Source organism: Nuphar pumila, chromosome 11 (assembly GCF_984573655.1).
Source record: "Nuphar pumila chromosome 11, dmNupPumi1.hap1.1, whole genome shotgun sequence".
Classification (NCBI taxonomy): Eukaryota; Viridiplantae; Streptophyta; class Magnoliopsida; order Nymphaeales; family Nymphaeaceae; genus Nuphar; species Nuphar pumila.
Window position 1 is genome coordinate 8,256,049 of NC_143259.1, and position 15,132 is coordinate 8,271,180.

The 15,132-nt window shown below is 37.5% G+C and overlaps 2 protein-coding genes across 10 annotated transcripts; one reads left to right on the top strand and one right to left on the bottom strand.

Annotated features, from left to right (window-relative positions):
- Positions 1 to 495: 495 nt before the first annotated feature.
- Positions 496 to 4,246, top strand: LOC149821838 (bifunctional riboflavin kinase/FMN phosphatase-like). The gene is made up of 9 exons (XM_089981448.1): positions 496 to 578; positions 821 to 951; positions 1,096 to 1,156; positions 1,261 to 1,326; positions 2,641 to 2,795; positions 2,897 to 2,992; positions 3,352 to 3,500; positions 3,820 to 3,903; positions 4,124 to 4,246. Exons 1-9 carry the CDS (start codon positions 496 to 498, stop codon positions 4,232 to 4,234), a joined length of 936 nt encoding a protein of 311 aa, XP_089837574.1. The 3' UTR covers positions 4,235 to 4,246.
- Positions 4,247 to 4,481: 235 nt separating this feature from the next.
- On the bottom strand, positions 4,482 to 7,923 carry LOC149821839 (N-terminal acetyltransferase A complex catalytic subunit NAA10-like). 9 transcript variants are annotated; one of them, XR_016425941.1, is made up of 3 exons: positions 7,163 to 7,923; positions 6,656 to 6,783; positions 4,482 to 4,832 (listed from the first exon to the last, which is right to left on the bottom strand). XR_016425941.1 is itself a non-coding variant. In XM_089980741.1 (2 exons), exon 1 carries the CDS (start codon positions 7,853 to 7,855, stop codon positions 7,205 to 7,207), a length of 651 nt encoding a protein of 216 aa, XP_089836867.1. In that variant the 5' UTR covers positions 7,856 to 7,923; the 3' UTR covers positions 4,482 to 4,832; positions 7,195 to 7,204. The 9 variants fall into 9 exon arrangements, 5 of the variants coding, with proteins under 5 accessions (XP_089836867.1, XP_089836863.1, XP_089836864.1 ...); XR_016425942.1 differs by lacking the exon at positions 4,482 to 4,832 and adding an exon at positions 5,193 to 5,467 and having other exon boundaries at positions 6,656 to 6,740; positions 7,195 to 7,923; XR_016425943.1 differs by lacking the exon at positions 4,482 to 4,832 and adding an exon at positions 5,193 to 5,467 and having other exon boundaries at positions 7,195 to 7,923.
- Between the last annotated feature and the right edge of the window lie 7,209 nt (positions 7,924 to 15,132).

A 15,132-nucleotide genomic window follows, 5' to 3' on the forward strand; every position in this document is an offset into this window, starting at 1 on the left:
CAAAGTGATATCACACTAATGGTTCCAGTGAATGTAAAATAACAAGAATTTTTAGTTTTTTTCATCACCTTATTGTTTTGTTTATTTCTTCTTATATAGATGGGACACGAACATCCACTAAGGAGCTTCCTGAACATGTGAAGATTTCAACCATGGGACGGGTTTCATGTGTTATTATAGATTTCAATACGTTGCTGGACTTCAGTATGCTGCCATGTTTTTCTTGTCTTCCCCGCCATTAAGTCCTTTGTGTTTTCCTTCGTGTAGTTTTTCATGTTTCAAGGCAACATGCATGTATATCCATAATCTGGACCAGTTGAAAGTGCAAACTCTTCATTCTTTCCTGTGGTTCACCTAAATTATGATTCTTGCTAATCTTGATTTCATTTCTTAGGCTTGTTCAAGCAGGGTGTTTTTCAAACAATTTCAGCTATATATGGAAAGAAATTGGATTTACACAGAACAGATTTGGAAAGCAAGACATTGGATGAAACGATGGCTGCATTCATTGAAGAGCATGGGTTTTCCTGCACTATAGAAGAATTTAAACATGTAGCTGATCAAGCTACTTATCACCAGTAAGATTTGTTGTCGTTTTGAACTTATGACCTCATCCAGAGAGCAAGAAAATTACCATATTTTAGTTTGAAAGGAGGATGTGGATGTGCATCAAAATTTGAACTAAACCTTTCTCAAATATCAAAAGTCCTAACAATTTGTTTGAAGCATTACTCGTCACATTTGATCCTTCAGGATGTTTGGCACCAAACCTTTTCCTAATGAATTTTTGAAGTCTTACTTGGTGCACTTGACCATTCAGGATGTTGGATACCAAAGCTCTTGCAGGTGCCGAACGGCTTGTCAAACATTTACACACTCGTGGTGTACCAACTGCATTGGTTTCAGACATTCAATCAGCCGAAATGCAAGAAGGCATGTCATCTGCTCGTGGTAACATCCAACTCTGCAACCTAAGGTTCCTGTTTTTTGATCCATACAGTAACGAGCTATTGAACTTAAAACACCTCATGTGCTATGGGCAGTATGCATCTATATTTTTCTGTAAGCTCTTTTACAGAATTAGTTTTTATACAGGATGGAATGGGTGCTTCTCTGTCATCATTGGCGCTGATGGGGCACCAGAGAAGAAACCAAAGTGAGCTTATGTTAAGAAAAAGAAACAAATATTGCAATTCATATTTCCAATTTCTTTTTATCTGCTACCATATAACCTCTGAGTTTCTTTATTTTTATTTTTAGATTTCTTGAAGCTGCTGAGAAGTTGAATGCCGAACCTTCAAAGTGTCTTTTGATTAAGAACTCAACGTAAGGGACCTCTTAACCATTTACAGCAATTCATGCAATCCTGTTTAGTTCTTAAAGCGGTTGCAGATACAAATTTCTAATGAAAAATGCATTTCTTTGTTGACAAACAAAAATACTGCTGCATTTGCTGAACGCACATCTGGCTCAACACGACAACAATTTTTTGTACACTCCAATAAAAATTTAGAATATGAGCTGCTAGTCACTGTCAATGTGGTGTTAATTTCACTCAGAATACTTTGTGAGAGAAGATTCTTAGACTGGCACAGAAAAATACGAGAAAGTGCATGAGATGCAAGTGAGAGAGCTTTCCCTGCCTTGCACCTATATCACCTGGGTACGGGTGCGGAGGGTACGACACGGCAATTCCAAAAAATATGGGTATGGGGACACGGATAAATATATACTAAAATATATATATATATATTATATATCTAAAATATATACTGAAAATATATATTATATATTGAAAATATATAATATAATATAGGACATGGCAAATGCAGTGTCCAGGTACCCGTGTCACACGGGTGTGGCACCCTAAGTACCGTGTCCTGGTTACATAGCCTTGCATTCAAGAAGACTAAGCATGAATCTGAGCCATCACAAGAGAGAGAGAGAGAGAGAGAGAGATCATCATGGCAATGCTATATGATTTGCAGATCGTTCATGCTGCCTAGATGTCCTCAAACATATATAAATTATATAAATCATATAAACGTGAACACTGTGCCCAACTATGAAATCGTCAGCAGTTTAGAACAAGAACAGTTTAAATTTGAGGTGGTTGAACTAAAATCATGTTCCTCCCAATGACCTTAGGTGTTTTTACTGCATGCTTTAGTCTCTAATTTGTACTTTTACGCATGTTGGTCTCACATTATGTTATATTGTCCTCATTCATCCTGTTCGTTTATGCCTACAACTTCTTATTGCTGGTTTCTCTTGTGATGAATCTCTCTGGTCCTCTTTTTTCTAGTTAATACATTTTTTCCTCATTTAATATGGTGTATTTTGCAGCTGTCACAACGTTTGTAAGTTATGCGGTAATCAATAGTAAAACTTTCAGCAACCAATCATCTCCCAAAACATAAAAGGATTCAGGAGAAGATCCAAGCTGTATTACTTTATTTTGTCATCAACACCTGTAGAGAAGTTGGACATTTTTTTGTCTTTATTTGAAATTCACAAAGAGATTAACATTATTCATTCAAATCATTTAAATGCCCAACATTTCTTACACTTCCAATTCTTCAGGTCTAATATCATAAAAGATGGTTGTAGTAGTCAAGTTCTGATACAAGCTGCATTCAGGTGGGGTATGCAAGCTGGTAAGGCTGTCGGAATGGAAGTGATTGTTGTACCTTCTCTTTCACAAGATTCCAGAAATTTCAGTACTGAAGACAATGTGATCAAATCTCTCCTAGACATAGAACTTGAAAAATGGGGCCTGCCATCTTTTGAAGATTGTATGACTCAAAACCTACTTATTTTCTTCCATATGCCTCATCTATACTCGTTTTATTTGGCACGTTTACCAATATTAGTTGAGCTTGGATTTCCAATGTAGGGAGAGGTGAAACTCTACCAATTGATCCATGGTACTTCGGAGGCATCATTGCTGAATTCTCCAATGGATATCCACGAGGTTTTAGATTCACTACAGGTAAGAACAGTTTGAAGGCATCATGTGTGAGAGTGCACCTGCTCAGCCGTGCGTGTGTTTGCAAATCTATCATCATTCTTTTTTTTTTCGAGGATAAAAAAAAATTGAGAGGAAAATTGATCATCATTCTGTAATTTGGCAGGAGCATGACATAACTTTCCTCATGAAGTATCTCTCTACCATCATACAATTTTAGCAACTTTCTAGAAAAATCAAGGGAAACAATTTCCTAGATTTGCAAAAACTTAGTTCATGGTGGCGCCTCAAAATTTTTACGTCCATATGCATGTTTTTCTGTGTTCATGTAGGCCTGCACGTGTGCTCCTATGCTTATAGAGTTTTCTTTATGTATTATGCAGTTTCTACACTACATGGATTTCCTTCTATTCTTTCAACACATTCCCGAGGGATCCATTTTGGCTGGGCAGCGATCTCTCTTAGAGGAATCTACAAGGCAATGGTGAGCATTGAGTGGAATGTGCGCTCTAAAACTGGTGAAAAGGAACTCGTGAGTTTTGTTCAAGGAATTGCTACTCTATTTTCCCTTCTTGGCTGTAGTCACGTTACCAGACACATTATGCAAATAAACCCATAATTATTGGAAATAACTGGAGAAACTGACCATTTCCATTGAATGGATTAATGACTGAAAATTACATACATATTTTGCATGCTACTAATTGTATGCCCAGAAAGGTTTATACGCAGGGGATTAAGCTAACTCTAGCCAAGCAAGCTTTTCTCCATATGCTGCTAACTTCATCCACATATTTTTGCACCATGTTGTCCAGTATCAGGAAAGTTTCATGTGACTCTACTTGTTTCAGGTGACCCTAGTGCTCCATAATTTCGAGGTTGATTGCCGCAGAGAGGAACTCAGGCTTCTTGTTGTCGGATACATCAAACCTCAGGTATTGTCAAAGTCCCTTGATTTAAAGTGGCTCAGCATTAGCCGAGACACAGCCAAGTTCATGAACTCCAATCTTCCTTCTAGTGGTGAAAACTTTGGCTTGTTAGGTTGATAAACAAAGGTCCATACTCAACAGTACCTGTAGGTTGATATCTCTTTTAATGTTTTGCTTATCCACAAGCCGGATTTTGTACCATACAACCATCTTGTCAATTGTGCAGGAAGACAACCATTCACCAATGGATCGGTATGAGTCAATTACTAGAGAAGCACTTGATGATGCGATGTATGCAGGCTGGAAGGACCATCCATATATAGCAATGTCAATTTGAATTAAAGATATGTGTATCGTGATGGGATGATGTCATCAAACATCCTTCTTATTAAGCACATTCATCCTCCTTCCAGACCCTATCACAGGGAAACCCATATACAAATAACTTTCAAAATATGTCAATATTCTTGTTTCTTACTGTCATTTTCCAGTGAAAATTGAATCTGCTGCTAAGATAAACTTTTTCAATTACTTGTGAGAATTACCTTTTTTACTATTTTCTGAAACATTATAGAGAAAATATGAAAAGATGATAATTGTTTAATATATTGGCCATCGCTTGATAATCCTTAAAAAGAGATACACCAATGGACCTGGCAGTGCCCGAGTATGATTACTACTGCAAAGCTGCAGCATTAAGCACTAATGAAAGAAACATCTGGGATGGAGACAGGTTGGGAAAATCCTATCAAGACAGATTTGTTGGATGAAAACCACTAGATGAATATCATTTCCTACCAGTGACTTTCCAGCAAAAATCTACCAACATGCAGAAGTCACTGCAAATCTAGTCCAGCCAATGAAAAAGTGAAGCTCAGGCAACCATTTCCAAAATTGAACTGCATTCTCGGTTTCCTTAAAAATACAAGTCCAATCTGAAAATAGAAAAAACATAAAACAATCATAATAATTACAAATGAAAAAGGAAACTACAGGAAAATGACCACCTTATGTCACTGTTTTAAGTTATAATGGTGCTCCCCTTGTGGCAAGAGTCTTAGACTTCCATGGCAGGTTTAACCCCTTCCATTACAAAATGGATGGGCAAAATGACTATATGAGATAGTAATTAGTGTGGAAAACTCTTCTGCCAGCATAACTAAGTCAGTAACAATAGCATCATCTCACAAGTTCCTTGATTTCAAGATATACTTTAGCTTGAAGGCATAGACATCCTTTAGATTGGGTTGGCAGATGGACACATAGTATGAAGTGAGAACTATTTTTATTTCCAACAAGAACACACAAAGATTTAGAAGGGGCCAACCAAACAACAATCTGAGTTTTTCATCAAAACCACATGGATACTAAATCAACTAGAGACCTGCCTACAGCTCTCACTGTATCAGTTCGTAGCCTACATACATTTCCCTTTTCCCCTTGGCTTTAACCAGCAGCCATTAGTGTTTATACTCCCATGCAAGAAACATCTTACTATCAGTTGGACTTGATCCTGATTTGACTCCCAGATGGGCACAGATATCAAAAGCAAATTAAGACAGCACCTCCCCTGGGAAGAATCAACCACGAGCATTTCAAAATCAGTAAACAGGGCAAACATTGCCAGCAGACCAAGTTACTTGCATGTACATACACACATATTATTCTCTACTCTATGTTTTGGAAATTTTCCACATATGTAGAGATATTTGTCAATGCATTCATGCATTTGTTCATATGATATATCAATCTACACTACTTTTCTGAACAATTTTCTTATGGGACGTTCACTGTTGTATATTTTCGCACCATCGAATTAAGTGGTTGAGGAGCACTTTTCATTCAAAAAGAATATCCTAATGAACAGGATATGCAAAGATCCTCCTTGGCTAGCAGCAGAAAGCATGCACATAAATCAATACAAGGTCAAGTTTCCAAGTGCTGGTAGTCTCCATCTCTTCAATATAATCATGGTTGTCTCTTGATCTGCCTTTAACCAGCAGAATAACATATTATCTATGTTATTGCTAAGATTAACAGAACTCAAGTGTCAAAATGTTCACATCCTTTTCAATACATGATATATATCATACAGCAACAGCCAACAGGAAAAAGGACAACAAAACAAGCCTAAAGACTTAACCAAATTGAATTCAACATATAAAACAACAAACATCACTTATCAATAAAACCAACAGCAATGCCCTTCTCCAATATGACCATGTCCAATTCAGTCTAGTGTATATTAACCAACAGTCAAAAAGTATTCTTTGCCCTAAAGATGAATGTGTAAGGTTTGACTATCTCATCTCTCAGTAATAAGTAGGAAATATGAAACCTAAGATCAATCAACTAGCAATAACCCAAGAATTTTACAAACCATTGAGAGCACCAGGATTCTTAGGAGTTGGAACAGTAGATATCCAATAAGACTTGTCAAAATAGTAAATGCAGTTCCAGACTGACAGATCTAGAAAACACATCTGAAACATCACGGTGGCAGAACACAAATAGTGGTAGTGCACGTTAACTTCCGAAAGAAAAAAAAAATCTGAGAAAAATCAGGATTCAGGGTGACAGAGCGGCTAAGGAAGAAAACCATCTCTTCAAATATGAAAAATTCTGACTTCAAATAGATACCCAGGAAAAGAGTGGTGAAACAACAAACTAGCTAAATTTAAGGAGATTAAAAAAATCTGCAACTATATCGAAACTGAAATAAACAAAATTAACTAAAACATTAAAAAAACGAACATACATTATCTCTCGTCTGAACCAAAATTCGAGGTGAAAAATGTTCGACCATGTTCACATCAACACGAAACAGTTACCCAATGCAAGAACTGGAAGAACACTTCTGTTAGTGGCTTGAATTCTCACCCACACCTTCAAAAGAAAATCAAGCAAAAAAGGAGTGATACACGAATGTGTAAAACCAAGTTCCAAAATTCAGCTATATAACAAGTAAAAAGTCTAGCGAAGATAGTTAGTCTAATCTGCCGCTTTCCATAATTAAACAAAAACGCCAATTTTGCATAAATGATTGACGCCACAAAGAGCAAAGATCAAACCCAATTTGCTAAAGTTCTCAAAACAAACAATCGCTTTGCAGAAACCACAATCTAACAACAATCTCAGATCCCTATTACTCGTAAATCCATCCTAGCAGTTTTACAAGTATAATCCAGAATCGAAACACAGCCCAACACTTTATCCATCTATCCATCTATCTCCTACATTGCCGAAAGGGGGAGAGAGATCTAACCATTCCGATGCAAGCACATTCCTTTCGTTTACCTCTTAGCTCCTACTTCCCGCTACCAGCAGCAGCAGCACCACCATCGCCGCCCGTTCCTTTCGCCCCGCTGCTGCCTCCGCTACTGTCACCTTTCCCCTCGTTGTTTCCACCGGAACAACACCCCCCACCAGAGTGGTGGTGGTGGTGATGATGGTGGTGGTGGTGGTGGTGATGGTGGTGCTTTCCGGCGGATTCGGGCTTGCCCTTGAGCTGCTTCCTCATGTCGTAGGCGTCCTCTCCGTCGGCGTAGTACTTGGCCTCGACGTCATGGATCTTGTAGCCGAGGGTCTGGGTGTAGAGGTTGAAGGCGGCGCGGTTGCTCCTGCGGACGTGGAGGGAGACGTACTCGGCGCTGAAGACTTCCTCCATGGCCTTCTGGGCGGCGGTCATGAGCTTGGTGGCGAGGCCGAGCTTGCGATGGGTCCGGAGGACGGCGAGGGAGGTGATGTGGCCGTGACACTCGGTCGACTCCTCCTCCATCTTGGCAAGAACATACCCCACGATCTTCTTGTTGTAGTCCTCAGCGACGTAGAGCAGCTGCGGCCACGAGAGGATGTGGTAGAAGTAATACTTCATCTGGTAGTTCTCCGGCAGGCACAGCAGGTTGCACGCCTGCATCGCCAGCAGGTCGTCGATCGTCGCCTGCCGGATGCACACCATCCTTCCCCTTCTTCTTCTTCTTCTTTTCTCTCTCTCTCTCTCTCCAATCCCCCACACACACCCTTCGGGTTTTCTGGTCCTTCTGATTTCTAGGGTTTCTATGGATTAAATTGAGCCGTAACTTCGTGTGGTAATCTTGATTTTAGGTGGATTTAATCTCTTGAAGGCGCGTTTGGAGAAAAGGAATTCATTTTCTACGTAGGAAAGTAAATTACCTATGAAAAAGAATCGTAATAATTAGAGACACGTGTATTTTCTTAATTGCATTCGGTTACGTGTAACCAGGTAGGATGGATCCCATATTATTTGTTTAGTTACAGTTAGGGCTGGTAGATGAGCCGAAAGAGCCGAGCTCGAGCTGTTTGGGCTCGGCTCATTGAGGGTACACCCTTGCTCGAGCTGGGCTCTTGAGCTCGTCACGAGCTGAGCTTGAGCCTGTTGCGGATTGGTTCGTTTTATAAAAAAGCATCCTCAAGTGTTTTTTAAAGCTTTGATAATATATAAAATATATGCCATGTCATAAGGACACGTGGACATGATGACACATGATGCTGATTCTACTAGTTAGATTTTTTTTTAAACATAGGACATGAGAACACGGAATTTTTTTACATTTTTATTTAATCAATAAAAATCTAATGTTTTAGCATTTTAATATTAAAAATATATTTTTATTGAAATAAAATTACAAACATTGAATAATATTAAAATATTTACTGTCCGTGTCTGTGTCCACGTGTTCGAGTGTCACTAGGGACACACCACCAAAATGGTGTGGTGTGTAATTAAACTGCTTGTTAAATGGGCTTTTCTGCTTCTCTGGTACTGTTTATGTGGTTTCGACCTTATAAATGTGTTGGGCATGGGTGATTTACTAAGAATCCACACCTGGATCATGTGTTTTCCATGAAAAAAATGATGTTTGGAGCTTCAAAAATTTACAAAGATTTTGAATCATTGATTTTTTGAACTTTATAAAATCCCACCCATGTATCGGAATCAAACACTTCAAGAGCTGATCCCTATAAAATCAAGTACATAAATCACATTTGTACAGTCAGAATTTAAAAATAAAATGAAAAAAGCCCCAAAAACCTATTTAGCACCAAATGGGTTTAGCACCAACCCATTACTCATCTATAATATAGTATATGTAAAACAAGTCTATGGGTGTCGAGCCGACCTTGCAATGTTCATGCTCACTCATTTATCTAAACTAGCTCGCTCATAGTTGGGTTTGCTGAGACAAATGGCAGGCTGCTTGTCTTGCCTCCCAACCCTAGTTAAAGTTTAAGATATAATCTAATTTTAAATATATTAGATGCAAAAATAAGTGTATTTGAATGCATCTATATTTGTTTGTTATCATATTTGATTCGTAGAGAGAGCACGCAAAGTTGTATTCCAAGTTATGGGTGAGAAAAACTTTTATGTGAATTTTACATGAAAAAAATGTGATATTGAATCCCTTCAAAATTAAAAATCTCTTTTACCAAGTGTTTGCACAAAAAAATAAAAATAAATAAAGTCTAACATATAATAATAAAAAAATAAATAATTTAAATACATGTGCAAGTGTAACAAAATTATTAAATATGCATACTCATTTGCACATGATAAAATAAATGTGTAGGTTATGGTAAATGAGAGTAACCTATGCCAATTACAGTAAACCTCTCTTACCACCCTTGCAGGTTATAGTAAAGAAAGGTAATTGATGCTGATTGCGGTAAATCAGGAATGTATTACCCTAACTCCCAAGCATCCATTCATGTCGCGGTTGGTACCCATAAAGTAGAAAGTCAAAGAGCATGGGGTGGTTAAGGTACAAATGACATCTATCTAGCAAAAAACAATATTCATGATGAAATAACTTTCATCATGAGATGCTAAACTTAAGGGAGCAACTCTATAAAAAAGAAAAGCTACGTAAGTTTAGAAGAAAAAAAAAAGATACAAAAAAGGAAAAAAGCAAGTTACCAAAGTGACAGTGTATTTAAGGGAGCCCAATAAGACACGAGGATCCAATAAACTCTCAAACCCTCATCTTTTTATCCCTTTGTCTCTCTCTTTTATTCTTCTTCTCACTTGTAATATAAGCTCTGAAAATCAGATACTACCGTAAAGGTGAAGAGATTCTGAAATAAAGTTCAAAGTTTCTATATCTCAATTTGAGTGTTAAAAAAATTAGCTCCAGTTTGGCACGCCCAATGGGACATTTGCCTGCTTCTCATATCCCTCTAAGAACTGCAACAATGTTGAGCAAAAATAAGAGTTTGAAAATCAAGTTAGTGCTCACGAGCCAATTAAATGACAACAACACTTCTCCTACTTCTGCATACAAGGGCCCTTTTACTAGAAGCAAAGCCAGAGCCACATCGATGTCCTTCGATAGCTTTAAAGTCTTAGCTTTGAAATTTGATGCATCTCTAAAGAGAAAAATGTTAAAAAATATTTCCACTGCAGCAAAAAATACTCAAGGGTGTGAGAATAATTTTACAAGCATTATAAGAGGTTTAAAAACCATGACGAAGCAACAAAACATCCTCCTGAGGAAATCAAATCTAAAGTGTGGAAAGGGATTTGCAACTTTTTTATCGGAGACTATTGAATGGTAAATATTATATATATATATATATATATATATATATATATATATATATATATATATATATATTCATAAGTAAAAAAATATTCAAATTTTTATATTTTCATTTGATCTTTCTTTGGTTAACAACAGACATAGAAGAAAAAATCGATGAGTAGAGAAAAACAAATTGTCCAACATACCAATGGATCGTCTTTGTACATCCATAGGTTTCATACTAGGGTAAGTTTCTTATTCTCTAACTTTATTTTTTTCATATAGTAGTATCATATTAAATATGTTTAATTTAATAGATTCTAAATTTATTATTTGCAGATTGAAATAGATGGGCAAGAACTGATGGTGAGTATGTTCTATAAAGAGATGCACACTCAATCAAATCACACAATATTCATTTATAGCGAAGCAGAAGATACTTTTCTAAGTAACTCATACATTGTAGCAGCAAAGCATAATCCACATTCGTTCATTCTATTTTATACATTATCATTCGTTATTGATAACTAAATATTAACGTTGTGCAAAACAAGCTGCACTATGTTGAAATTGAAAATGATGAAACATATTCTTCACATGGAGGCTCATCGATGTCGCAGTGAGACATCTTTGCCAAGGTCATCAGAGAGCAGTTTGGACATGTGAGAGGGATGTGTGCATTTGTCATTTCATCCAAAGGCAAAACTCATATTTCAAAGTTATCTTCTCAGCTAAATGTGACATAATTTGAGCTCTAATAATTAAGAAAATAACTGAAGTGAGAGAAAGAAGACTAAGAGCAAGAGAAAAAAGACCGGGAGCGAGAAAGAGAAGAAAAAAGGAAGTTCAAAAAGTAGATACAGAGTTTCATAGATTTTCTCAAAGAGAACCCCCCATCCTAGATCTCTCTCATTTTTTCGTAGATAAGACCAACAGATGTATATTTGTTGGATGAACATGTCATAATTTTTTATATCATGTTATGTTTTAAGGACACATGTTTGTTTATAGTTTCTTTTTCTATTTGGCCTATATTAAATATTTTTTTGTTTTAGTTAGTGTGAAACTGATTTTATATATATATATATATATATATTATTTATTGAATTGAAGTTGATATCCTCTTGAATGTGAAAATATATTTTGTTAATGTTATCTTTATGCTTTTCTAGATTATCATGTAAGTGCAGGAAAAGGCGAAAGCATTATCGAACCTTCAATCGTAATGTGATTAAAATATTTATAAGTTATCAGACTAAATTCTTACACTGCTATCATCATCATTAACATTGTTATAATTGAATTATCAGATTGTAGTCATTCTTGAAATGTGTTTGTGGCAGGTTTGGAGAGGATGTAAGTGTGGGGTTTAAAACATTTATATGTTTGTTTTTTGAAGTATATGTGTATACCTAAATGTATGTTTGAAGTTGAATGTTTGAAGAGTTGGAGATGATGAGTCTCTGAGGAGGTTAGATAAGTATGTTTGTTTTTTGAAGTGTATATTTATATTTAAATGTATGTTTGAAGTTGAATATTTGAGGAAGTTGGAGAGGATGAATGTTTGAGGAGGTTGGAGAAGTGTGTTTTTTAAAGTGAATGTTTATATTTGAATGCATGTTTGAAGTTGAATATTTGATAGGAATAGAGAGAATGAATATTTGAAGAGGTTGAAAAAGTGTTTGTTTTTTGAAGTGTATGTTTATATTTGAATGTATGTTTGAAGTTGAATGCTTGAGGAGGTTGGAGAAATATATGTTTATATTTGAATGTATGTATGTTTGATGATGTTTGAAGTATATTTTTGAATTGTATTATCTGTTTTATTTAATGTAATATAAAAGAATTAAAACTAATATAAAAGTTTAGTTTTGCAGGTTTAAGGCCTATAACGATGATATTTATGTATCATTGTTATAGGCCTTAACACTATGTTGTTGTTTCAACCTATAACAGTGATGTAATTGTTGTTGTCATATCCTAAAATGGTGACCTCTCAGCATTATAAACTATAACAATGAGTTAATTCTCCTCATTATAGCCTAAAATGACAATACAAAAATGTCATCGTTATCTATATGACATTGTTATAGGATGGCTCGCCGCTAGTGGTGTTCCCAGTTCCAGCGAGATTCATCATCGATATTGGGTCACACATTAATAGTGACTTATAAATGTCATTATTATTACTCAACTAAGGCAAAAAATTGGTGGCCATTATTTGTCACCGTTATAGACCTATAGCGATGGTAAATAGGCCAATAGCGACGAAAAACATTGTCACTATTGACCCTCATTCTTGTAGTGTTTATTCATCATTGGCCGAAAGTGCCACACATATGTGTGTTATGGTGGGGCCTATGGTGACACGCGTGTTGCTAAGTTGAAAGCTCATGTCTTGCCTATGACATGCGACAACGACACGAGGCAACACAACATTGCTCGTAATTAGCTCTACAAGCAATCATTAGTGTGCGCATTCCATCTCAAGTGCATTTGCTCAACTCCATGCTCTATGTCATGGGGGTCTCTTTGGCCACCCGCGACCATGTGTCATGCTTTGGGGATGCTACGCCACCCGCGACCCGTCTCAACTTCGTATCCGCAAACAAGGGTCTTTCATGCAAAATTCGTGTGCCATGGTCAAGTATTTTCCAACATAAATATATGTGGGGAGCACGTCCGTGAAGTTAGAACACAAAAAGAAACTACTTCATCCAGAAGTACAATGCCGATGACTATGCTGGTTCACCCAAACTTTGGGGCAGCGTATCTCCATGCATGTTGAGAATATCTGAGCCAAGATCGAAATCTTGCCAACACATTCATATATGATAAAGATCCTGGTGTGATCGTTTTGGCAAAATATGAAGTCTATACTCAAAAATACCAATGAAGAGAAAGCTTCACAGTTTCCAAGTGATATTAATGTTCCTCCTATTGGCGGAGGGGGTCAGCGCCCATAACACCTATATAAGAGACATTCTATTTGACTTGCATTTGTGCACCACCATATGGTCTTGAGTGTACAACCCCTATATCTTGTGAGTAGCACATCAGAGTGCACGGGGTGCTCACGAGTATGCAAATTTCTCACTTGGGCATCTCAAGCATGCGTGAGGCCCGCTCTTATCGCCTAATCTCGCATTCTTGTGAGGGGCTTGACGAGTACATATCGAGCGATGGTGATTCCTCATGGCTAGGGAGTTTCACTATATCGGCTTCAATTGGTGGGCGAAAGATCTTTTCCATCATGATGAGAGGTTCCTTATGGGGCGCCTTATATGCTCTACGGGACTCGCATGTGCTGAAATATAATATGCCTCTTTTTCGGTGCATCTTGGATACTCAATGTTCACTCTAATGTTCATGATGCTCATTCAAATGCATAATTGGATCTACGACCCTTGATTGCTCATGCGAGAAGGTGACACACCCGTCCCTAATTAGTTTGAAAGCTTATACGCCAAAGACATTAACATCACTCTACACTATTGACTTGTTGGACTCTATTACTCCAAACATTTTGCTGTGCTAAGCATGTGTGGGATATACATGGCCTCGAATTCACTTCTTCAAGGCTTACATAGCTCCTCGTCTCTAAGGCAAGCTATGTGTCGCATGCCCAAAGAACTCGCCAAACTTCCCCTCAGTGCGAGACAAGGTCAAAAAAAAATATTGTGACAACTGGTATCAGAGCTTGTCAAACTAGTCTTAGAGTTGCCCTAAGCTATTATCAGAGTTTGCTTGTCAGTTTTGGTCATTGTTTGAGTTTCCTAGACTACTATCAGAACACAAATTGTCTTGGTTCACATTTTCTCTGTCGGTTGATTTGTTCTCTGTTGATATTTGTAGTACGAATGTTTCGAGTTCTCTACATCGTCCTTCACCAATCAACTCGCGACAGACTAATTGAGACACAACACATTACAAGTGTGAGTTGTGGTGAAGTTTACACTCGAAAGTCCATCATATTCGTCGAGGGTACTTGCAACACTGTTGGAAGTATATTGTTATATGATCAAGTTTCCAAATTCAGAAGTGACTCCTACACTTTCTTCACTCCCTACTATCTGAAGTCGCATGAGAGTGCCCGTACCTACAACTTTACCCCTTCTTTTATTGATGGATGCTTTTACCCAGTTTAGCGAGGCGATTATGAGATGCTTCTTAAAGCTTTATGGTGATGTTCATTATTGTAGTTGCTCGTCATCACATGGATATTCGCTCCTTGGTTGGCCACCTTGGTGTGGTGACCCATCCCTCTTCAAACACATTAAAGGGATGTGTTATGTTTAAGCTTGATGTCTCTTGGGCAAGCCTCGCAGGTAGAGCTTGCTCCCTTTCATTGCTCACGTGATTATACGATAAGAGAACTGTGTAGTGAAATTGGCTGATTCTATACACCTTCTCAGTGGGAGAGACTCATTGTAATGCTTCTCTTCTCCCCACACACTAGGTTTATCTACTCGACACCTTGCCTTTATGTCGTGCATGAATTAATCGTTGGATTCGTGCAGGCTTCCTATCATCAACATCATCAGCTTGGTTCGTCTTCACTCTGCAGGTTTCTTTACCTACCTTGTGTCGGATCACAAATGGCACCGTCAAGATTGCTAGCTCTTGGAGTTTTGTCCTTGCAGCGAGACTTGGTGTCACACTCTGATGACTATCTAAGAGATATTCACTATAT

What these genes read in the sequence shown, in the direction of transcription:
- LOC149821839 (XM_089980741.1), bottom strand. Translation starts at nt 7,855, where the DNA reads ATGGTGTGCATCCGGCAGGCGACGATCGACGACCTGCTGGCGATGCAG.
- LOC149821838 (XM_089981448.1), top strand. Translation starts at nt 496, where the DNA reads ATGGCTGCATTCATTGAAGAGCATGGGTTTTCCTGCACTATAGAAGAA. An exon ending in CTTTTGATTAAGAACTCAAC is followed by an intron (nt 1,327 to 2,640) that starts GTAAGGGACCTC and finishes AGCTGCATTCAG; the next exon opens with GTGGGGTATGCAAGCTGGTA. An exon ending in AGGTTTTAGATTCACTACAG is followed by an intron (nt 2,993 to 3,351) that starts GTAAGAACAGTT and finishes TGTATTATGCAG; the next exon opens with TTTCTACACTACATGGATTT.